At 40.0% G+C, this 25969-nt stretch overlaps 1 protein-coding gene across 3 annotated transcripts; it reads left to right on the top strand.

Annotated features, from left to right (window-relative positions):
* Positions 1–18: 18 nt before the first annotated feature.
* slc8a2a (solute carrier family 8 member 2a) lies at positions 19–24939 on the top strand. 3 transcript variants are annotated; one of them, XM_078787575.1, is made up of 14 exons: positions 19–165; positions 11932–12107; positions 12282–12319; positions 12785–12922; positions 13374–13601; positions 13680–13958; positions 14024–14464; positions 15240–15601; positions 17125–17228; positions 17999–18016; positions 18560–18672; positions 20360–20459; positions 23495–23761; positions 23896–24939. In XM_078787575.1, the coding sequence occupies exons 2-14, from the start codon at positions 11984–11986 to the stop codon at positions 24270–24272; spliced, it is 2589 nt and encodes an 862-aa protein (XP_078643701.1). In that variant the 5' UTR covers positions 19–165; positions 11932–11983; the 3' UTR covers positions 24273–24939. The 3 variants fall into 3 exon arrangements, with proteins under 3 accessions (XP_078643701.1, XP_057943473.2, XP_057943474.2); XM_058087490.2 differs by having other exon boundaries at positions 11932–12319; XM_058087491.2 differs by lacking the exon at positions 17999–18016 and having other exon boundaries at positions 11932–12319.
* The last annotated feature ends 1030 nt before the right edge of the window (positions 24940–25969 follow it).

The raw sequence follows: 25969 nt of genomic DNA, 5'->3' as shown, positions 1-25969 counted from the left end.
CGCGTGGACTCCAAGCATCACAGATGAAAACCGAAGTGAAAAAAAAACACCGGTAAAAGTTGACACGGCGAGTGAATGAGTCGGTGAAGACGAGGAGAAGGAAAAACGGCGTCATTTTAGAAAAAAAATGTAATCGTTACCTGGGGCTCTGCGCTAAACCGGAAGGTAAGACACCGTGAAGATGGGTCTTCCGCGTAGGTTAAAGGCTAAAACATTTTGTGATGCTAGGCCCACATTGAACCAAGTTATTAATTGTATCCAGTGAAAGAATCCTCTCGAAGTGAAAGTACAAATTTAAAACTAGTTAAATTTTTGTTTCCATAGTAACAAGTAGAATTGACTAATTGTAAGCTGTATCCACATTGTAGAAACATATTTATTCATGTACTTGTTTGGAATGGTAAGTCGCTAGTTTAGTTTTGTTATTACTGTCATGAAATTAAGTGCAAAATTGTCTTGCACTTAATACTAAATAAGTGGACACAGATACAAAGCACCCAGGATGCAAGATATAGATGGAAACTACAACCACAGTGTCAATACAACTGTCGCCTTTATATAAGGCTTTTCTTTAGTACATTAGTTAATATCAGTATATTAGTTAATGTATGAAAAAAAATTGTATAATTGTTAAAAGGTAACTGACATCATTCATTATACATTACATATTGTGTATAATTATGATGTACATTGTTTGCTTCAACTTGGTTTGGTTCAACATATACTGTAGTACTTGGGCCAAAAGGTCGTGTTGCTGCTGGATGTTCACAGTGTTCGAGTGATACTGTTAAGATGGTTTTCTTTTCCAAAAGACAACAACGGACGAAGCGAGTGCAAAGCATGAGAAGCAGATGGACGCCCACCTGGAGCTCTGTGTCCTTCGCATTGATTATTTCACTGATGACCGCTTCAAAAGAATACCTTTCTAAAAAGTATTCGGCTTAGTATGGTTAAGTACGGTGTAAACTCATTTTGAAAAAGGATGCTATTCCGCCGCTACATGGGGAAAAAACAAAACTAACGACCACTTTGTCAAAGTTGGCCCAAGACAGTAAGTCATGTCATGTTTACATAATGTCTTCTAAACACTATTCCACTATAGCGACATAATTATGAACAATATATATTTTTAAGCAATGTCGATAAATTATCTCAGATACACAGCAGTAAAATGTGAACACTGACTTCCTGTTCAGTTTCAGAGAGGGGCCTTTGCAATGTTCAAGTTCATTTTAATATATTTAATCTTATTCGTGTACTATCATTTAGGTGAAGGCATTCATCTTGAATTAGGCATTTACTGAAGTTCTGAGGCTAAAATCCTAAAAAGTCAACCGCTAAAGCTTGCAGCTACCGCCCCTGAAACGCAACCCATCCCACCTCAGTGACAGCTCAAGTAAACCAACGCTACGGCATTGTATGCTGCCAATGATACTCGTGCCATTTCAGCTGCCACAGGACAAAGAGCAATACTACACCTCACGTTTCTCTCACGTTTCCCCCCCAGTAAAACGGTGGAGTTGACCTAACTCTCCCTGGGAAACTCTTCATGTTAACCTCTATCGTACTTCAAGAGCCTTCGTCCCGACAGTTAATTCATTTGGTTGGCAGATATAAACAAAACAGTTCAAAATGGTTCACGCTCACAGACGGTGTCGCTGACTACATGCAAAAATATGCATACTTCCGTGCCAAGCTAGTGTCTCGCCCAAGTACACCATACTTGAGTACCATCTGGTGGTTCAAATGTGACTTCATGAAAAAACGGTCTCAAAAATGTTGCTGATAATATTGAATATCAACGATAATTTGCAGCAACCAGCAAAAATTTATCTTGATAGGTTTTGGAGTTGTGGACTGACTTCTAATCCAGATCATTTCTATACAATATAGTCGTATTTATTGCAAATGGTGATCTGAAATCAGAGGGGGAACATTAAAATCAAGCTAGCAGTAGGGGTTGGTGTGTTGAAAATAGACTTTTTATGGGTGTATCAATTATAGTACTCCCCATTCTCTTGTTTCTTTTAAATTTAATTCATTCATAAATATTAGTGCATTGTTTGGAGCAACGGCGGGGGGGATTTTGACCAGAAATAATGACGCTTTTATTCACATTTTCACTATTAAAGAGGTAACGTTTTAGTCTAGTAGTTACTAGTTTCTCTTTAATTGCATCACATGAGCAGGAGCAAGTCAATGTTTGTGGTTGTCTGTTTTGTTGTCATAGTTTCCACGAGTAATATTGTGTGTTCAGGTGTGCCTCTTTGGTCATCCCCAGTTTGCAAGGTTTCTCTTTAGGAAAGTGCAACAAGAATGGGTAAAGTTCCTTATTCGCTGAAATGCAGCATTCATAGTTCCATCTTGTCGGCCCTGTTCCCCATTTCTGATGGACAATGGCGCTCCATCCAAAATGGTGTCTTGTGTTTGGATTGAGTGTGCTAGGTTCAAGCTGAAGTGGAGAGTGATGGTGCTTCTAAGGTGACAGGGTTGCCAATGCACAGACAGAGGATATCATGTAATAGAAACCACTGGAGCTGCTGTCTCCTGGCTGTCAGTTCCTTGTCAAATAAACCCTTTCTGTCCACTTTGTGTCCCTCAGTCAGTCCGTCTTCCATGAAGATGTCTTCCAGCTGAGCTCATAGCTGAGTGGAAGGGATGAGAGACAAGAAAAACCAATGTATTGTTTACCCGGAGTCGAACGCAAAGACTTGTTGGTCTCCCTTTACCCTCAAGCCACTGTTGTTGTTTCACAGTGCATTATTAATGGTAAAGCTTAAATCCCCTCTGTGTATCATATATACCAGCAATGAGCCTGTCTAAGGCTATAGTGGCGCAGGACGAATCTCGTAAACGGTCTTCCGCTTGTGACTTGAGTATTCTGTAGACAAAGTATGTGTATTGCATAAAGTGAAATGCACTCCATGATATTGTCACGTGATCTTTGCAACAATCTGAACAGCGTCGTCCGCAGCCGACTTCCGCAGATCAAACTTTGATTGACCACTGAACATAATGTTAGCTTACATTACGTTAAGTTTTCTCCTTCAAAGTAATAACCCTGGAGTCTAACCCACTTTCTAACGCAGTAGATCAGTGAACCCGAAGACGTGTACAGTGTGGTATTGTCTGCCGTGCTGTAAACTAAGCCTTGTGATCAGTCGGGCTTGCAGAGTGATATCAGTTCTGACGTGGCAGAAACACTATGCATGGCTTAAGGTTGTTTTTTCCTGCTTCAAAAAACAATTAAACAATTTGCAGTGCTTTAGCTTGCGTGTAATTCATACACTGAATTGACATTTGTACTATTTTGAGTGTATTTTAAACAGTAGACATGTAGTCATACAGAACCAAGAGAGTTGCGTGTGGTTCCTGTTGTTTCACGTCAAATCACTGCATCCTCTTGTCGTCTTGGTATTCTGTCACTGTCTTGTATCCATTGACTAACATATAACTAAACTTTCAGCTCGCTTAAATATTTGCAGTGATTGTCCTCCATGGAAAGTTCTGTTAAACAGAGAAAACAACCAGATAACTTTTTAACAAATGTCTGTGCTCACACGTACACTTTTTTTCAGCACCGGTGCCACATGACTATGCACTTTGTACCTGATTGGCTGGCTCTGAGACACAGTTGAGTCAGTCTTAGTTCCTCGTTTATCGCTGTTAATTGGTTCCAGACCCAACCATTATAAATCAATTTCAGAGAAGTAGGATTCGGTATTAATGAATGGAATATTTGTGTAGGCTGCAAGATGTTCGAGTGGTTAGCGTGCAGACCTCACAGCTAGGAGATCGGACTTCAATCCCACCCTAGGCTATCTCTGTGTGGAGTTTGCATGTTCTCCCCGTGCATGTGTGGGTTTTCTTCGGGTACTCCGGTTTCCTCCCACATTCCAAAAACATGCTAGGTTAATTGGCGACTCCAAATTTTCCATAGGTATGAATGTGAGTATGAATGGTTGTTTGTCTATATGTGCCCTGTGATTGGCTGGCCACCAGTCCAGGGTGTACCCCGCCTCTCGCCCAAAAGACAGCTGGGATAGGCTCCAGCGACCCTTGTGAGGATAAGCGGTAGAAAATAAATGAATTAATGAATATTGCCAAAAAATAAATGTACAAAAAACACTGACATTATATATGTATAATAATTTTTTAAATTACTTAAAATATTAATTTGGATGTATTTTGATTTCTATTAGTTTACATATTTTTATTACATTTTTTAAATATGAAAAATAATTTTATTACTGGGCTGCACAGCGGTCGAGTGGTTAGCGCGCAGACCTCACAGCTAGGAGAAATTGTCCATAGGTATGAATGTGAGTGTGAATGGTTGTTTGTCTATATGTGCTCTGTGATTGGCTGGCGACCAGCCCAGAGTGTACCCCGCCTCTCGCCCGAAGACAGTTGGGATAGGCTCCAGCACCCCCCATGACTCTCGTGAGGATAAGCGATAGAAAATAAATGAATTAATTAATTAACATTTGTGTAGAAAACCCTGCTTATGACTTTGTAAAAACATTATTAGAGCCTTGTAGACAGGAAACAACCCTATAGTCACCTTTACACTTGTATTTGGATGAAATTTTCAGGAATTTTCAGAGGGGATATGGATATGGGATATGGAAGATTTGATAAAATTTTGTGGGTGATCCAGATCACTGTCTGGATCCAATAATTTTTTTTAAAGGATTCTTTAACATTGCCAGATAGGTCGTATAACTTTCAAAGTCCAACAGGTTCTACAAAATATCAAAGACTGATCCAAAAAAAACATTATTTGAGAAGCACTGCTATAACATAATACCAGCTAATCACAAATCAGTGCTGACAGGTATTAACCATGTCAGACGCAGTAAGGGGAGACAAGATGTCCCCAGCTGACACTCCACAGCCAGCGTCCCTTGAAATCTCAACTCCCGTGTAGAGATGATTGTTCTGTATCGTTTTGTATCGTATAAAAAGGATGTTTGTATGATGGATCATGCAATTTATATTAATCCAATATCCTTATTTGGTGAGTTTATTGCCCACATAGAGTAAGGTGTCCTTTTTAAATGTTAAGCTAACAGAGTTGTTATTGTCTGACAATGATGAAAGAGATACCCTGCTATATTTAGGTGAATGCATCAATCATTAATGCATCCAGTTCTTGCAGCAGTGGCTTCTCATTTACTATCATCAATGGCTCCGCTTCGTTCTCACAATGTTCCACAAGAAAAGTTTTCCATCCATTGGTGTTACGCTTAAGACTGTACCTTTTAAAACGATTTTTAGCTGCTGTGTTTGGAACATTTATCTAAAGCAAATCCTGATGTAAGGTGGTCCTCGGTCTGAGGTGGTGGTAACCATAGCGGTGCTTGGAAAGTGAAATGTGATGCAGAAGCTCTGTGGGCTGTGTTTCTGAATCACAACTGTATAATGATCGGGCATAGTTTAGTCTGCATCAAAGATGCAGCACTCCAGTATCTGTTTCAAGTCACAATGCACAATGCCGTGCGGTGTCACCTGTGGGAGGTAGGTAGAAGGACCGGGAGCGTTCTAATAGTCCATTAGGCTCACACCTGAGATGTAAACCGACTGTTAAACTTGGACGTATTTTACCGACTGTGCTTGGAAGGCTACATTCCACATTGACACAGAAATATCACAGAAACCACTTGTCCACTATGCAGTTGTGTCAAATTTGCTCTTTGCTTTTTTACCCATTTTTGCTGTTTTGGATTTTAATTTTCTATATGTTTCAACTTTCTTCTTAAATAATCCTTGTAAATTGTCTTTATGTAATGCTATGACTTTTTTTAATAATACATTTTTAAAGTTTGTTTCCATAATATTTTAACTTTTTCCCCCAAACAAATTTTCCAAATATTACAACTTTTTTTCAACTCTATGCTACTAAAATAACATTATTTTTCCTCATAATATTCAGACTTTATTCTCGTAAAATTGCAGCTTTTTTCCTCAATAGAGTACAATTTATTTTGTAATATTTTGACTTTATTCTCGCAAAATTACAGCTGTTTTTCAATATTGTTTTTTCCCAACAATTTCAAATTTCTTGTAAATTTCCTTCTAAAGTTGGGAATTGTTACATATCATATCATACATCAGAGACAACAGTACAAAGCTGCATGTAAAAAAAAAACTAGCTGCAAAGTAAAAATGGCTCTGTCACTCTTATCGAGGTGGATTCGGTGATACTGTAGGTGCCAAAGAGACATAACCACACTAGTTGCATGGCTTATTAGTCAGGTTTTAGTTTCTCGCATGTCATTGGGATATGTGGTGAAGATGACTCAGACAGATCAATTTACTTTAAAATAATACCAAGCCTTTGTGTTGGTGGCTATGGTAGCAAAAAAAAGCAATAGGATAGCAACAAACATTAATTCAGTCAGCTGGGATAGGCTCCAGCTGACCAGTGACCATCATGAGGACAAACTTTTTCCACTTTTTTTTCTTATACAGCAATGTGGCTAATGTGACATATCCTTTACTTCAAAATTACTGGTAATTGTTTAAATACTGTGCGGTTCACGGAATCGCCAATCGCAAGCTATCACAGGAGGTCATTATATTATTATACAACGTAACAGGTGTCATCTTACTAAGGACACTAAATTCATCATGCAGCAACTTAACACTCAAAGGGTATACCTGACAAATACAGTGGAATAATATATACTGCTTTTTAGGAAGATTTTGCGTGGGATGTCCGATATTAGCTTTTTTGCAGAAAACCGATATTGTCGAATTTTTGATACCGATATGTGTAACATGAACACATTTTTTATATAGCGGTTTTCATGATTGGGAAAAAATCTGATACCGATATCAACTGATGATATTGGGCTGATAATTACCGGACATCCCTAACAGGTGTCATCTTACTAAAGACACTAAACTCATCATGCAGCAACTTAACACTCAAAAGGTATACCTGACAAATACAGTGGAATAATATATACTGCTTTTTAGGAAGATTTTGCGTGGGATGTCCGATATTAGCTTTTTTGCAGAAAAACGATATTGTCGAAATTTTGATACCGATATGTGTAACATGAACACATTTTTTAAATAGCGGTTTTCATGATTGGGAAAAAATCTGATACCAATATCAACTGATGATATTGGGCTGATAATTATCGGGCATCCCTAACAGGTGTCATCTTACTAAAGACACTAAACTCATCATGCAGCAACTTAACATTCAAAAGGTATACCTGACAAATACAGTGGAATAATATATACTGCTTTTTAGGAAGATTTTGTGTGGGATGTCCGATATTAGCTTTTTTGCAGAAAACCGATATTGTCGAATTTTTGATACCGATATGTGTAACATGAACACATTTTTTATATAGCGGTTTTCATGATTGGGAAAAAATCTGATACCGATATCAACTGATGATATTGGGCTGATAATTACCGGACATCCCTAACAGGTGTCATCTTACTAAAGACACTAAACTCATCATGCAGCAACTTAACACTCAAAAGGTATACCTGACAAATACAGTGGAATAATATATACTGCTTTTTAGGAAGATTTTGCGTGGGATGTCCGATATTAGCTTTTTTGCAGAAAACCGATATTGTCGAATTTTTGATACCGATATGTGTAACATGAACACATTTTTTATATAGCGGTTTTCATGATTGGGAAAAAATCTGATACCGATATCAACTGATGATATTGGGCTGATAATTACCGGACATCCCTAACAGGTGTCATCTTACTAAAGACACTAAACTCATCATGCAGCAACTTAACACTCAAAAGGTATACCTGACAAATACAGTGGAATAATATATACTGCTTTTTAGGAAGATTTTGCGTGGGATGTCCGATATTAGCTTTTTTGCAGAAAAACGATATTGTCGAAATTTTGATACTGATATGTGTAACATGAACACATTTTTTAAATAGCGGTTTTCATGATTGGGAAAAAATCTGATACCAATATCAACTGATGATATTGGGCTGATAATTATCGGGCATCCCTAACAGGTGTCATCTTACTAAAGACACTAAACTCATCATGCAGCAACTTAACATTCAAAAGGTATACTGTCACGCCTACGCTTCGGTATTGCGACACGACCCCAGGATGCAGAGAGCAGGAGATCCAAGTGCAGATCGAAAGTCAATTTAATATAAACTGAAATGGTTTACAGCAGCAGGATGCGAGCAAAGACGGTCGGAGTAGCGTGGAGAGCTACAGCAAACAATGCAGCCACAAACTAGTGAGCACGCACCTGAACTAAATAGAAGGGTAACATAATTAGCAACAGGTGCGAGTAATAAGGGAACAGAAAAGCAGGCAGACAAAACAGGAAACGCTACCAAAACAAGAGCATGAAAACAGGAACCAAGGCATAGAAAATATAAACCAAATAAACTGTCACACCGGCGAGCTTGCGGATCGTGACAGTACACCCCCCTCAAGGACGGATCCTAGACGTCCAGAAAGTCCAAAGTCACAAAAAGGCAGGGATGGGTGGAGGGAGGTTCGGTGGTGGGTAGCCGGCAAAACAGTCGGGGGGTCGTCCTGGACGGTGGACTAGACGAACAAGGCCGAAGTCAACGGCAGCAGCGAGATGGGCCAGCACTCAGTGACTGTGTGAGTTGAGGGTTGTGCCCTGGCTTGGCGTGACGAGGAGGAAGAGAGCGGTTTCACCTTTTGACGCCGTGGAGCCCTGGCTGGAGGCGGCCGAGACGTACGTCGGTGTCGCGGCCAGGCCGGTGTGTCATCTACGGGGCCCGGATGAACCCACGCCATGGGTATGAGCGTGCCATCCGGCCCCCACACCATGTCCTCCAGTTCCTCCGGAGTGAACTTCGTGCACTCCTCTTCCATCGCCTTCAGGATCTGCCAGGTCCAAAAGTCGCTCTCTGCGAGGTCGCCTTCATTTGGTGGCTGCATTCTGTCACGCCTACGCTTCGGTATTGCGACACGACCCCAGGATGCAGAGAGCAGGAGATCCAAGTGCAGATCGAAAGTCAATTTAATATAAACTGAAATGGTTTACAGCAGCAGGATGCGAGCAAAGACGGTCGGAGTAGCGTGGAGAGCTACAGCAAACAATGCAGCCACAAACTAGTGAGCACGCACCTGAACTAAATAGAAGGGTAACATAATTAGCAACAGGTGCGAGTAATAAGGGAACAGAAAAGCAGGCAGACAAAACAGGAAACGCTACCAAAACAAGAGCATGAAAACAGGAACCAAGGCATAGAAAATATAAACCAAATAAACTGTCACACCGGCGAGCTTGCGGATCGTGACATATACCTGACAAATACAGTGGAATAATATATACTGTTTTTTAGGAAGATTTTGTGTGGGATGTCCGATATTAGCTTTTTTGCAGAAAACCGATATTGTCGAATTTTTGATACCGATATGTGTAACATGAACACATTTTTTATATAGCGGTTTTCATGATTGGGAAAAAATCTGATACCGATATCAACTGATGATATTGGGCTGATAATTACCGGACATCCCTAACAGGTGTCATCTTACTAAAGATACTAAACTCATCATGCAGCAACTTAACACTCAAAAGGTATACCTGACAAATACAGTGGAATAATATATACTGCTTTTTAGGAAGATTTTGCGTGGGATGTCCGATATTAGCTTTTTTGCAGAAAAACGATATTGTCGAAATTTTGATACCGATATGTGTAACATGAACACATTTTTTAAATAGCGGTTTTCATGATTGGGAAAAAATCTGATACCAATATCAACTGATGATATTGGGCTGATAATTATCGGGCATCCCTAACAGGTGTCATCTTACTAAAGACACTAAACTCATCATGCAGCAACTTAACATTCAAAAGGTATACCTGACAAATACAGTGGAATAATATATACTGCTTTTTAGGAAGATTTTGTGTGGGATGTCCGATATTAGCTTTTTTGCAGAAAACCGATATTGTCGAATTTTTGATACCGATATGTGTAACATGAACACATTTTTTATATAGCGGTTTTCATGATTGGGAAAAAATCTGATACCGATATCAACTGATGATATTGGGCTGATAATTACCGGACATCCCTAACAGGTGTCATCTTACTAAAGACACTAAACTCATCATGCAGCAACTTAACACTCAAAAGGTATACCTGACAAATACAGTGGAATAATATATACTGCTTTTTAGGAAGATTTTGCGTGGGATGTCCGATATTAGCTTTTTTGCAGAAAAACGATATTGTCGAAATTTTGATACCGATATGTGTAACATGAACACATTTTTTAAATAGCGGTTTTCATGATTGGGAAAAAATCTGATACCAATATCAACTGATGATATTGGGCTGATAATTATCGGGCATCCCTAACAGGTGTCATCTTACTAAAGACACTAAACTCATCATGCAGCAACTTAACATTCAAAAGGTATACCTGACAAATACAGTGGAATAATATATACTGCTTTTTAGGAAGATTTTGCGTGGGATGTCCGATATTAGCTTTTTTGCAGAAAACCGATATTGTCGAATTTTTGATACCGATATGTGTAACATGAACACATTTTTTATATAGCGGTTTTCATGATTGGGAAAAAATCTGATACCGATATCAACTGATGATATTGGGCTGATAATTACCGGACATCCCTAACAGGTGTCATCTTACTAAAGACACTAAACTCATCATGCAGCAACTTAACATTCAAAAGGTATACCTGACAAATACAGTGGAATAATATATACTGCTTTTTAGGAAGATTTTGCGTGGGATGTCCGATATTAGCTTTTTTGCAGAAAACCGATATTGTCGAATTTTTGATACCGATATGTGTAACATGAACACATTTTTTATATAGCGGTTTTCATGATTGGGAAAAAATCTGATACCGATATCAACTGATGATATTGGGCTGATAATTACCGGACATCCCTAACAGGTGTCATCTTACTAAAGACACTAAACTCATCATGCAGCAACTTAACACTCAAAAGGTATACCTGACAAATACAGTGGAATAATATATACTGCTTTTTAGGAAGATTTTGCGTGGGATGTCCGATATTAGCTTTTTTGCAGAAAACCGATATTGTCGAATTTTTGATACCGATATGTGTAACATGAACACATTTTTTATATAGCGGTTTTCATGATTGGGAAAAAATCTTATACCAATATCAACTGATGATGTTGGGCTGATAATTACCGGACATCCCTAACAGGTGTCATCTTACTAAAGACACTAAACTCATCATGCAGCAACTTAACACTCAAAAGGTATACCTGACAAATACAGTGGAATAATATATACTGCTTTTTAGGAAGATTTTGTGTGGGATGTCCGATATTAGCTTTTTTGCAGAAAACTGATATTGTCGAATTTTTGATACCGATATGTGTAACATGAACACATTTTTTATATAGCGGTTTTCATGATTGGGAAAAAATCTGATACCGATATCAACTGATGATATTGGGCTGATAATTACCGGACATCCCTAACAGGTGTCATCTTACTAAAGACACTAAACTCATCATGCAGCAACTTAACACTCAAAAGGTATACCTGACAAATACAGTGGAATAATATATACTGCTTTTTAGGAAGATTTTGCGTGGGATGTCCGATATTAGCTTTTTTGCAGAAAAACGATATTGTCGAATTTTTGATACCGATATGTGTAACATGAACACATTTTTTATATAGCGGTTTTCATGATTGGGAAAAAATCTGATACCGATATCAACTGATGATACTGGGCTGATAATTATCGGACATCCATAGATTTTGCAATTTGTTCCTTAAATGCACCATACTCTGTTTTCTGGTGGACCCAGAAAGCAACCCCTGTGAAAAGCAAGGATCTACTGTATTGCTAAACCAGCTAATCTAATGGTGTACATTCATAAATATTCTTTGTCTTTCTCCAGCAAAATCTTCTGACCCAGCGGCTCCCAACCAACCCCCAGGCCTCCAACAGATATGGGACCTCTCCCTTGTCACATCCCCCTCCTCCTCTTGGTCCTCCTCCTGTCCAACCCTTGTACCTCCGCCAGGCCCGCTGTTGTTGAACGAACATCTGGCCCCCAGCATACCGAGCCCACTGGTAACGCCACAGGCACGGGCAAGCGGACTTGTGCGGGGAATGTCGTGTGTAAACCGGGCATACTGTTGCCTGTGTGGTTGCCTCTGGATCCGCCACTTGGGGAGCGAGCGGGGAGGGCTGTCATCTACTTCCTGTGTCTTATGTACATCTTCCTGGGTGTATCCATCATTGCAGACCGCTTTATGGCATCGATCGAAGTCATTACCTCTCAGGTATGTTTGACTGTTCCAGAATATTTTTAGCATATTTGTATCATGTGCGGGGCGGCACGGCTGTCTAGTGTTTAGCGCGCAGACCTCACAGCTAGGAGACCAGGGTTCAATTCCACCCTCGGCCATCGCTGTGTGGAGTTTGCATGGTCTCCCCGTCTCTGGGTCTCTGGTTACTCCGGTTTCCTCCCACATTCCAAAAACATGCTAGGTTAATTTGCGACTCCAAATTGTCCATAGGTATGAATGTGAGTGTGAATGGTTGTTTGTCTATATGTGCCCTGTGATTGGCTGGCGACCAGTCCAGGGTGTACCCTGCCTCTTGCCCGAAGACAGCCGAAGACGCCACCGCAACCCTTGTGAGGAAAAAGCGGTAGAAAATGAATGAATGAATGAATGAATGTATCATGTGACATATTTCAATGTACCTATTCCAAAAGAACTAAACCATTCCAATCTGTCTTACAGGTTAAAGAGGTGACCATCACCCAACCCAGCGGAGAGACAACAGTAACCTCAGTCCGAATCTGGAATGAAACTGTCTCCAACCTCACGCTCATGGCTCTGGGCTCTTCTGCTCCTGAAATCCTGCTTTCCGTCATTGAGGTATATGAATCTATCGGAGACACATTAGCCACGTTTACATGAGGAGTTTTTCTCTTTCCGAATGACCTTTCCGAAAGCAATGGTATCCATGGAAAGGAATATTCCGATCGCGTGTCTACATGCGCCGCTATAATCAACCAGAATAGTCAATGGGGCATGCGCAGTAAAGCGTAAACACCAACATCACGTGATACCGACTTCCTTGAGTTTCTCTTTCCCTTGTTGGAATAACTCCGTATTGCCAGTTTTTCATTTGTCCAGTCTTGAAATTTAGTTTGAATCAAAAACAAACTTTCCGCAGCACTCCAGTGCCGATTGCTCGCCTCCATTTTTTTTAATCGAAGAACGTCTCGAGCTGCGTGTTACGTCATATCTCAGCATTCACTGGGTCCATGTAAACGTGACTATTGTGTCCTGGTTTTAAGTCATTTATGTCACTTTTACTTGACAGGTGTGCGGCCATAACTTTGCAGCAGGGGATCTGGGCCCGGGTACCATTGTGGGCAGTGCCGCCTTCAATATGTTTGTAATTATCAGTTTATGCGTGTGGGTGATCCCCGATGGAGAGTCTCGTAAGATCAAGCACCTGCGAGTATTTTTTATTACATCTTTCTGGAGTATCTTTGCCTACATTTGGCTGTACCTCATACTTGCTGTGATATCACCTGGGATCGTAGAGGTACGTTTCATTCATTGTTCATCATTTAATCAATCTAGTTTTTACGTCATTTAAAGCTGACCTTGCGTTTATTTTCAGGTGTGGGAAGCTATGGTGACGCTGCTTTACTTCCCAGTGTGCGTTTTACTGGCGTGGATTGCTGACCGCCGCTTGCTTTTCTACAAATATATGCATAAACGTTACCGTGCTGACAAACGACACGGTATTGTTGTGGAAATGGAGGGTGACCTCGAACCCAAATTTAGTGACGTTATCATGGATGGAAAGACTTCGGATGGCATTTTGTGCACTGCAAAGCCCTCAAGTGTGACAGTTTCCGTACAAACAGGAAGTGACATCGACCAGAACAAGGATGAGGTAAGGAAAAACATATGTGTTACATTATTTTACGTTATCTTGTTGATAATCTTGTTACGCTGCAGGTGGTCCGTATCCTGAAAGACCTGAAGGATAAACACCCAGACAAAAACATTGACCAGCTTATTGAAATGGCCAATTACTCTGCGTTGGTTCAGCAGAAGAAAAGTCGAGCGTTTTACCGCATCCAGGCCACTCGTTTGTTAATCGGTGCTGGAAACTTACTGAGGAAACACGCCGCGGAACACTCACGCCGTGCTGGTGCTGCAGGTCAGGAAGACGACAAACTCACATGCTCTCATATTTGCTTTGAGAGTGGCCAGTATCAGTGCACAGAGAACTGTGGAACGTTGAGCCTCTGGGTGGTCCTTGATGGGGGGACCGGACAGAACACTTTCTATGTGGATTACTGCACGGAAAACGGTTCTGCCAATGCCGGAGCCGACTATGAATTTAGTGAAGGAACCCTGACCTTTAAGCCAGGGGATACTCGGAAAGAGATCAAGGTGAGCTAAGTGAAATTAAGTTATTCATTCATTCATTTATTCATTTTCTACCACTTATCTGCGGGGGTGCTGGAGCCTACACCAACTGTCTTCGGGCAAGACAGGACTACATCCTGGACTGATGGACAGCCAATCACAGGACACATATAGACAAACAACCATTCACACTCACATTCATACCTATGGACAATTTCTCCTAGCTGTGAGGTCTGCGCGCTAACCACTCGACTGCCGTGCAGCGCAGTAATAAAATTATTTCTCATATTTAAAAAATGTAATAAAAATATGTAAACTAATAGAAATCAAAATACATCCAAATTAATATTTTAAGTAATTTAAAAAAAATTTATTTTTATTTTTTTTATTTATTTTTCACGAGGGTCGCGGGGGTGCTGGAGCCTATCCCAGCTGTCTTTTGGGCGAGAGGCAGGGTACACCCTGAACTGGTCGCCAGCCAATCACAGGGCACATATAGACAAACAACCATTCACACTCACATTCATACCTATGGACAATTTGGAGTCGCCAATTAACCTAGCATGTTTTTGGAAAGTTTGGAGAACATTCAAACTCCACACAGAGATGGCCGAGGGTGGAATTGAACCCAACTGTGAGGCCTGCGCGCTAACCACGCGACCAGCGTGCAGCCGAAATTAAGTTATATAAATTATATTTTATGTCGACTGCCATTCCAGTGTGTTTCCATTTTTTATACGAATCATATTTTGCCTTGTGGATTCATCCAAAAAAAAAGAAATTTCTCGTCACTTTCCAGGTGAACATTTTGGATGACGACATTTTCGAAGAGGACGAGCATTTCTTTGTGCGTCTTCACAATCTGAGGTTAGAAGAGGGTGGCGATGACGGGACAGGAGGTTCCCCCAAGGGCAGGCTGGTGGAGCCGCTGGTTGCCACTGTCACTATCTTGGACGATGACCATGCTGGCATCTTCACCTTTGGTCAGGGGGTTCTGCGGGTGAGTGAGAGTACAGGCACGCTGACGGTGACGGTGGTGAGGAACTCAGGTTCCAGGGGTACCGTTTCTGTACCGTATCACACAGAGGACGGCAGTGCTAAAGCTGGAGTGGACTACGAGGAGACCAGAGGCGAGCTGGAATTTACCAATGAACAGACCAGGTGAGGCTTTGAGAGAATAGATGGTTAAAAAGTGTGAAGGCATCATCATGCATCATGAATTGTCTCAGTCGATTAATCTAAAGCTTGTTTTTAGTCGGTTAATCCCGAGACAGACCAAACACCAACAGTTTGCGGTTTGGTATTTCGGTCAGACTTCATAACAAAAACTTTTTCCAAAGATCCTGTATAATAACTGTGCAATAACTGTGCAATAAACATGTGACCTGATAAACGTACACAGCTGGAAATAGTGTATATAACTTCTTACCAAAATACTTGGCCCGTTAATTGGGTAAATGATTGAAGCAGCCCTAGTCTCCAATTGAACAAAAATGATTTTTGTTCATACAGTGTTAGGGGGCGCCACCCCGCCAAACAGCCCCCATGCTGTTTTCTATTATATAACGGTTGGGTAGCAACTGTAGTACATACATACAGTATACGCTAAAGTGGCTCAATTTACTTCCATGGTGATGGCTTTCCTTTTCTTTGGTGCGCTACACTGTAAACCGAGGACCACCTGTGTAAATACTACAATACTGCATTGTGTATTTTCAGAGGTGTAAATAAAATCAATACTGTAGATTGTGTGACACTCTGAATTAGTATGATCGGTCCAGTTTTTGTTTACATTACTGTGAAAAGGACTTTGTATTGATTATCACGCATCCTCAGTCCTCCTCTATGCACTTTACATTTCCCATTAGTGCTTCAGACAAAGGGTCAATTTAGTCTTCGCTGAATGAGTTTGTCATTCACCCTGCCCAGTCAGAGGGGAACTTGTCTATTACCTCACAATTTGATGGGTATCAAGTTGTGAGGTAATCCTGTAATCCTGTCCTCTGGTGTTATCGGGTGCAGGAAGTTTACCCCATGTAAACTGACTGATCATTTTCCCATTAAATTTGCAGGTTATAGAAACTGCATTTGCCTGCAGACTAATTATACATTTAGTAATGAAGCAGTTATGTAATGAGGACCGCCAATAGAATCTGATGATTTTTTTTGTTGTTGTTTGTTGTCTTGTAGTATAAATCTGCAATAGTGAGGACGTTTAATAACTATATTGATAAACAGATGCATGATAATGTGCGGATAAGTCGGCTGCAGCAGCTTTTGCAGGCTTTCAATTGGCCAAAATGCACGGTGGATGTGATGGCGTAGATGCTAGCGAGTGAACTAGTTAGCCTCCAATTTGTTTATTGTAAACTACGAAAAGGTTTCCAATGAAGACGGACAAAATAAGAAGCCAAAACGTACCACTTCCACACAGAATGGGAGAACTTTTACCTGTATGTATGTCCTGTCTCATCAGGGTTTCATGTCACTACATATGAGTTCAATGATTGTTTTTTTTTTACAAATAATGCTCTATTATTATATTACGATTTGAACCCAGTGGACTAATTTAGAATCTTTCTTTTATATTACTACAGCAAATGCATTTTTATCACATTAGCTTCTCGATTGATATTTTGTGGGAATAAAATATAGTATGTTTGTGTCTTCTTGCACCCTTCCAGTCAGACATTACAAGTTCACATTATAAATGTGGAGGAGTATGAAAAACAAGAACGGTTCTTCATTGTGCTTGAGGAGCCTAAATGGCTGAAACGAGGACTCTCTGGTATGTGGAAACCATTTTTAATAACTTTTCATATTCAGAAGTATATATTTTCTCATGTATGGTAATGGTAATGGTTTTATTTTCATTTGAACATGCATCAGATTACAATTGAATGCATCACATAATCAGTTCACACTCCAAAAGGAGTAGGAAGAAGCAAAGCTTATTAAATCCTACCCCTCCATCTGGTACTTTTACAATCAGTAACTGTTACATTTGTTCACTTCCTGCCTTTCTAATATAATTTAAGTTTTTATTGTTTTTATTTTATTTATTTTTTCATTATTTTTTAATTTTTTTATTTTTTTTATTTCGACATAATGGGTACCATAGTGATAGTCAATATAGTGATAATCAGTGTATAATCACTAAGGCTGTCAAATGACAAAACATTTTAATCAGATTAATTCCAACTAATTAATCATGATTAATCACTGTTAACAATTATGCCATTGTTACTGTACTAAATGAATTTTTTGTGGGAAAATACACTATAATAATAACTTAATGGCCACGTATGCAATTGAGTTGTTTTCTTAATTGTTATTATTCGAGGTTGTCATTACTGCAGCTTCCTCCCACATCCCTGAGGACATGTACGTTGGGCTTATTGTCTTAGAATTGTCCATGGGTATGAGTGGTTGTGTCTAAATGTACCCTGTGGTTGACTGGTGACGACACCATGGTGATCTGTTTTGTTGGTTGTCAAACTTAGGTGCATGAATGCTTATGGGAATATGCTTATTTAATTCTTATGTATGTCTTCGCAGCATTACTGCTTAATCAGGGTAAGACACAGTTGTTCTGAATTTGTGTTTTAGGGGTGCAGTGTACAGCATTTCAAACATATGTCGTAGTATTACTTCAAAAATTGTCCATAATGTGTCCATGAATATTTAATTGATGTTCCTACTTAAAGCACAGTATAACAAAGTGAATTTGATACTCCAAAGACGTCGGTCTCTCAGTTGCAGAAGATGAATTTTAGCTGCTCTCCCTTGCACACTCCTAATAACTGTACCTGAAATGGGTGTGTACATTCACAATCACTTCCTGTAAAATTTCTGCATTTGAAATATGAATATGCTATACGCAGCGGCCTTTAATGTGTACGTGTGATTTTTGGTTTTCTTGTTTTTTTTTTTATTTTGCCCATCTTTCACAAGAAAGATGAACACATATTTCTTTCCCTTTTCTGTGCGTTCTAAAAAGCTTAGTATAGCAGAGCATGCTAGTGCAGCTGTGTGTGAGACGTTTACATTGTGTTGTTTTTTTTACCATTTGCCCAAATACATGACCGCCTGAACACACCTACGTTTCATCCTCAACAGGCTGTCCCACCCCTGAGGAGGAAGAGGCCAGGAGGATCTCTGAAATGGGCAAGCCCATTCTAGGAGAGCACAGCAGGATAGAGATCATTATCCAGGAGTCCTGTGAGTTTAAGGTGTGTGGTTGACTGAAAAAATGACCTTTGCAATACACCAACTCACGCACGGTTACAGCAGTCATCGGACATTTCATGTGTTGAAAAATAATGGATCTATCTGGGCATAATAATCGTTTGATTGAAGAGTTCATTGTGTGGAATTAAACGCTCATAAAGACATTGTATGATAATCCATATGGGTGCAGTAAGCAAAGAAAATGTAAAACATGTTTTGAAATAATATAAACTAGAACCGGGCTGCACGGCTGTCGAGTGGTTAGCGCACAGACCTCACAGCTGGGAGACCAGGCTTCAATTCCACCCTCGGCCATCTCTGTGTGGAGTTTGCATGTTCTCCCCGTGCATGCGTGGGTTTTCTCCGGGTACTCCGGTTTCCTCCCACATTCCAAAAACATGCTAGGTTAATTGGCGACTCCAAATTGTCCATAGGTATGATTGGCTGGCCACCAGTTCAGGGTGTACCCTGCCTCTCGCCCAAAAGACAGCTGGGATAGGCTCCAGCACCCCCGCGACCCTCGTGAGGATAAGCGGTAGAAAATTAATGAATGAATATTGCCAAAAAATAAATGTACAAAAAACACTGACATTATATATATAATAATTTTAAAAATTACTTAAAATATTAATTTGGATGTATTTTGATTTCTATTAGTTTACATATTTTTATTACATTTTTTAAATATGAGAAATAATTTTATTACTGGGCTGCACGGCGGTCGAGTGGTTAGTGCGCAGACCTCACAGCTAGGAGAAATTATCCATAGGTATGAATGTGAGTGTGAATGGTTGTTTGTCTTTATGTGCCCTGTGATTGGCTGGCGACCAGTCCAGGATGTAGTCCTGTCTTACCCGAAGACAGCTGGGATAGGCTCCAGCACCCCCGCGGATAAGTGGTAGAAAATGAATGAATGAATGAATAAACTCATTCGAGAAGGTCCAACTCTAACCAAAACGTATGTTAACCAAATACATTTTTCCCATAAGAAATCATGTAAATCTAATTAATCTGTTCCAGACAGCCAAAAATATTAACACAAAACATGTTTTCAGAGTTCCACTCATCCATTTTCTATGCCACATCGTGTATTTGGACAGTCCCTTCATTTAGTTTGTTTTTACAATATGCCGAGGGTCAATAAAAAAGTTATAGGTCGAAAACGATTTGATTTCATTAACAACGTGACACCTTCTCACACAGACTGCCAATGGAGTGCTCGATCAGGTACAGTTTCAGCCGCATGCTGTGTGTTTTGGAACAATTCCTGTCTCATTTTCTCATTGTACATCAACAGTGAACACTATATTAACTACAGTATTAACTTTTCCTGTTCATGCGCAACCTGCATGTCAGGATATGCTAAAACTAGAGCTAATTTTACACAGTGAAAACATGCCTTGCGTTCCTTTGTAGACCTAAAAGTTAACATGATGTTACTGTTTGTATCATCAAGTGTGTGCAAGTGTGAAATGATGGTGGAGCAACTCATTCCAAACACTCATGGCGTTGACTTGCCTGCATTATACATGATGATGATGATGATTGTTACAGTGTTGTGTAATCTCTGTGAAAAAGAAGCAAATCAACGTACACAGTGAATTTGCTCGATATTTTATAATGTTAATCGCACAGTGGAATATCTATCATGATCTTCATCCTTCATCTGGTGTCTGTTGAACGTGACAGAGCACTGTGGATAAACTCCTGAAGGACACAAGCCTGGCTGTGGTGATTGGCTCCCATACATGGAGGGAGCAGTTCATCGAAGCAGTGACAGTCAATGCAGGTGAAGACTCGCTTATGTTGCATGGATGATTTGTTGTATCCGTGTTTAATCCGTGCAGGGTACAACGAAACCTCAAGGCTATCAGAGCTTTCTGGCAGCGGATGTGCTGGCCAGTGTCAGAAAGCTTTGGTCTTGGGTCCTCTAACAGGACAGTGACACAGACATTGGGCTCTTCTGAAGTGTTCTTCTATGAACCATGATTACAAATTCAACCAATCCGTGGTCTCACAACTTTGTCCTGTGCACATATTGGTTAATTTCGCCAGTCAAATTTGTCACTGAGCAGCGCTCAAAAGCTTCAGCATTTACTGCCATCTAGTGTCTAGTTTCAAAATGTGTCAAATACAAATAGACGGTGTAGACATTTGAAAGGGGTGAAGGAAAATACACATCTGGGGATCACAATAGATGAAAATATGAGCTGGAAACCTCATATTACGAATACACAACATAAGGTGGCCAGAAATATTTCAATATTGAACAAAGCAAAATTTGTTCTCAATCACACACTCCACACTCTTTATTGCTATCTGTTTCGACTATATCTTACTTATTGTGTGGAAATATGGGGTAATAACTATAAAAGCAATCATCAAAAAAGGCCAGTAAGGATAATTCATAATGCCGCCTACAGAGAACATACTAACTCCTTATTTCTAAAATCACAAATACTTAAACTTGCTGATATAGTTAATCTTGTTAAAACAGCTAAAATAATGCATAAGGCTAAAAATAACCAATTACCTAAAAATGTCATCCAATATTTCTCTACAAGAGAGGAGAAATATGATCTCAGGGAAGAACTACATTTGAAACACTTCTATGCTAGGACTACGTTAAAAAGCCATAGCATTTCAGTATGTGGAATCAAACTATGGAATGGATTGAGTAAGGACCTCAAACAATGCACAACGATGAGCCAATTCAAGAAACAATACAAGCAGTTGATGTTTGCTAAATACAAGGATGAAGAGTCTTGAACCAGTCATGATGTGCTATATATATATATATATATATATATATACAGTGAAGAAAATAAGTATTTGAACACCCTGCTATTTTGCTATTTCTCCCACTTAGAAATCATGGAGGGGTCTGAAATTTTCATCGTAGGTGCATGTCCACTGTGAGAGAGATAAACTAAAAAGAAAAATCCAGAAATCACAATGCATGATTTTTTAACAATTTATTTGTGTGATACAGCTGCTAATAAGTATTTGAACACCTGAGAAAATGAATGTTAATATTTGGTACAGTAGCCTTTGTTTGCTATTACAGAGGTCAAACGTTTCCTGTAGTTTTTCACCAGGTTTGCACACACTGCAGGAGGGATCTTGGCCCACTCCTCCACACAGATCTTCTCTAGATCAGTCAGGTTTCTGGGCTGTCGCTGAGAAACACGGAGTTTGAGCTCCCTCCAAAGATTTTCGATTGGGTTCAGGTCTGGAGACTGGCTGGGCCATGCTAGAACCTTGATATGCTTCTTACGGAGCCACTCCTTGGTTTTCCTGGCTGTGTGCTTCGGGTCGTTGTCGTGTTGGAAGACCCAGCCACGACCCATCTTCAATGCTCTGACAGAGGGAAGGAGGTTGTTCCCCAAAATCTCACAATACACGGCCCCAGTCATCCTCTCTTTAATGCAGTGCACTCGTCCTGTCCCATGTGCAGAAAAACACCCCCAAAGCATGATGCTACCACCCCCATGCTTCACAGTAGGGATGGTGTTCTTCGGATTGTACTCTTCATTCTTCTTCCTCCAAACACGCTTATTTGAATTATGACCAAAAAGTTCTATTTTGGTCTCATCTGACCATAAAACTTTCTCCCATGACTCCTCTGTATCATCCAAATGGTCATATGCAAACTTAAGACGGGCCTTGACATGTGCTGGTTTAAGCAGGGGAACCTTTCGTGCCATGCATGATTTCACATCATGACGTTTTAGTGTATTACCTACAGTAACCTTGGAAACGGTGGTCCCAGCTCTTTTCAGGTCATTGACCAAGTCCTGTCGTGTAGTTCTGGGCTGATTCCTCACCTTTCTTAGAATCATTGAGACCCCACGAGGTGATATCTTGCATGGGGCTCCACTCCGATTGAGATTGACCGTCATGTTTAGCTTCTTCCATTTTCTAATGATAGCTCCAACAGTGGACCTTTTTTCACCAAGCTGCTTGGTAATTGCTCCGTAGCCCTTTCCAGCCTTGTGGAGGTGTGCAATTTTGTCTCTGGTGTCTTTGGACAGCTCTTTGGTCTTCGCCATGTTACAAGTTAAAGTCTTACTGATTGTATGGGGTGGACAGGTGTCTTTATGCAGCTAACGACCTCAAACAGGTGCATCTGATTCAGGATGATACATGGAGTGCAGGTGGACTTCTAATGGGCAGACTAACAGGTCTTTCAGGGTCAGAATTCTAGATGATACACAGGTGTTCAAATACTTATTAGCAGCTGTATCACACAAATAAATTGTTAAAAAATCATGCATTGTGATTTCTGGATTTTTCTTTTTAGTTTATCTCTCTCACAGTGGACATGCACCTACGATGAAAATTTCAGACCCCTCCATGATTTCTAAGTGGGAGAAATAGCAAAATAGCAGGGTGTTCAAATACTTATTTTCTTCACTGTATATATATCACTATATTGACAGTTACTATGGTACCCATTATGTCACTGTATAGTCATATCACATCGTACTTTGGTACGTGACAAAAATAACATAAAAAACCCCAAAAGAAAAAAAAATTAAACTTAAACTATATTAGGAAAGCAGGAAGTGAACAAATGTAACAGTTACTGATTGTAAAAGTACCAGATGGAGGGGTAGGATTTAATAAGCTTTGCTTCTTCCTACTCCTTTTGGACATGTGGAACTGTGAACTGATTATGTGATGCATTCAATTGTAATCTGATGCATGTTCAAATGAAATAAAACCATTACCATAGTTTAGGCTGCAACATTGACATGCAGGGACTAATTGATGTTCGTATCTTGCGCAGGATGACATGACCTGTGTTTCTTCTTTAAACAGGCGATCGAGACGAGGGAGAAGAGCAGCCAATGCCAAACTGCTTTGACTATTTCATGCACATTTTGTGCATTTTTTGGAAAGTTGTGTTCGCTTGTGTCCCGCCAACTCAGTACTGGAATGGGTGGGCATGCTTCATAGTGTCGATTTCCGTCATCGGCTTCTTAACAGCCATCATTGGAGACCTTGCTTCCCATTTTGGCTGCACAGTTGGGCTAAGAGACACTGTAACGGCAGTGGTGTTTGTGGCCCTGGGGACCTCACTTCCTGGTAAGTGTTTGGCATACTGTTTATTCCTGTAGGTTTTTGTCAGAACAGTCCATCTTGGTACGGGCCTTTTTTTGATGATTTTGACTGATGTTTGAAGACACACAGAATATACAATATAACGTTTATTCCCACAGATACCTTTGCGAGTAAAGTGGCTGCAACCCAGGACCAATACGCAGATGCATCCGTCGGTAATGTGACTGGAAGCAATGCAGTTAATGTGTTCCTGGGAATTGGTGTAGCTTGGTCTGTGGCCGCCATTTATTGGGAAGCCAAAGGTAAGGTTTTCCACGTGGACCCTGGTTCACTGGCCTTCTCTGTCACACTCTTCACCATATTTGCCTTCCTCACAATGGGAGTGTTGATGCTACGCCGGAGGCCGTCCATAGGTGGCGAACTGGGGGGGCCACGGATCCCAAAAATCCTGACGTCACTGATTTTGCTTGGACTGTGGTTCCTTTACATTCTTTTCTCTAGCTTGGAGGCCTACTGCCATATTCAAGGCTTCTGAGAAAGCCTTGTCGGGGACAATCATTGCACAAATATATATGTTATTCTCTTGAAAAGAACCGATGTTCTGACTCATTTGGAGAAGACCTACCATCACCTGACGATCTGCTGCACATGGGACAAAAGATAAACTTGGACAGGATTCCAGTCTGAGGAATTGATTGTCATGGTACGGCTCATTCAGGGGGCTAAATAGCATACAGTGTTATTAAAAAGATGAGAAAATTGTGAAAATCTTATGTTGAAAAGGGTCGATGCTGTTCTTCATGCTTAATGAATGAAATTGCTCATTAGGAATTATACTGAAGCAATTGCTAAAGCCATGCATCTGTTTTGCAATGTATTTTATTTGTTTTTAATGGGACACGTCTGTATTTGCACCACTAAATACGTAGTTGATGTATCTATCATAAAGAGTTCAGTACTGGTACCCTATCCTTTTTCTCTCTATAGAAGGACAGCAGTGACAAGCACCTTTCAGGTTACACATGTGCAAATTCAGTTATTTTTACTTTAAGAAAATGTTATAAACGATTAGAATTATACAGACAATGCATAAATCCAATATTATATACAGTAGTTCAGTAGATTTATTTGAGGTTCTCATTATTATTATTATTTTTCATTTGTGTCCCCTGACTGCACATCACTGATAGCAAACTGCCTTTGTCGACATAAAATTTGAGAACTAAAGTTCCACGAAAAATCGGTTTGTCTATGTCGACACGTTTGTCGAATTAAACAGGTTCTACTGCAAAAGGATATGGAAGAGCAGGAAGAAATACTCCTCTCATTGTTACCTCCAGTTCTGTGAATTAGAATTAGATGTTCCTTTTTTGTCATATTAACTGCTATTGTTTGATTTCTCACTGAAAACTGTGTTTTCATATTCAAATGAAACAACCGTATTAATGCACTACTTGAACACTATGAGGGCATCAATAATTACACTGGCAATGCAGTCATCCCCTGTTCATCGGAGTTAATTGGTTCCAGACCCGACCATAATTCAAGGCTTTAAATGGCTTTAGACACAATAGGGCTTTTAGGTGCAGTGTCGCAGTAAATGTGTTCCCTTGGGAACAAGTGACGACTCTATTGCCTGTCTCACCGAACAATTACTGGCACCTAGTGGCCAATGTAGAATACAGCACTACGGTCACAATTATGGTAGAATGCTTTTTCTGTCTTGTATTGGTATTTTACTTCATTTAGCCAGTTTATGCTTGAAAGTTTATGCTTAATTCAGCCCAGTTTGCTTAAATGTGCATTAAAAAGCTAATAATGGGCTGTATTTAACCATGAAAGAGTGATTATTTATTCATTCATTTTTGAAAAATCACGATGCAGCAAGGGATGACTGTACATTTCTTTGAATCTGCACAATGTATATTTAAACTGCCATGTGGTTTTTCCTGTGTTAAATATGATCATTCAGCCCCCTGGGTTTTTTTTTGTAACAGTGTAATTGAATGTATAGTATTTGTAATTTATTTTAAATTATGATATTGACAAAACTATTATTCATGTTATGAATAAATTGGAATTTTAAATGTGTTTTTGTCTCTATTTGGCTTCATCTGAAAGGCAACTATGCTCTTTTGACCATGTGACATCACTGCGCATGTGTCTTGGTGAGCAAGCACTGCTGGTGCAGGTTTGAATGGACGATAGGCGGAACAACAGCCTGTTTTATGG

Source organism: Doryrhamphus excisus, linkage group LG21 (assembly GCF_037039965.1).
Source record: "Doryrhamphus excisus strain RoL-2023G ecotype Guam linkage group LG21, RoL_Dexc_Guam_v1.1, whole genome shotgun sequence".
NCBI classification, from domain to species: domain Eukaryota; kingdom Metazoa; phylum Chordata; class Actinopteri; order Syngnathiformes; family Syngnathidae; genus Doryrhamphus; species Doryrhamphus excisus.
This window is presented reverse-complemented; position numbering and strand designations above follow the sequence as displayed.

Coding starts and splice junctions, on each gene's coding strand:
- slc8a2a (XM_058087490.2), top strand. CDS start 11,984: ATGGGACCTCTCCCTTGTCACATCCCCCTCCTCCTCTTGGTCCTCCTC. Junction 14,465..15,239: donor ATACTCGGAAAGAGATCAAG/GTGAGCTAAGTG, acceptor GTCACTTTCCAG/GTGAACATTTTGGATGACGA. Junction 23,762..23,895: donor CCTGGGGACCTCACTTCCTG/GTAAGTGTTTGG, acceptor TTATTCCCACAG/ATACCTTTGCGAGTAAAGTG.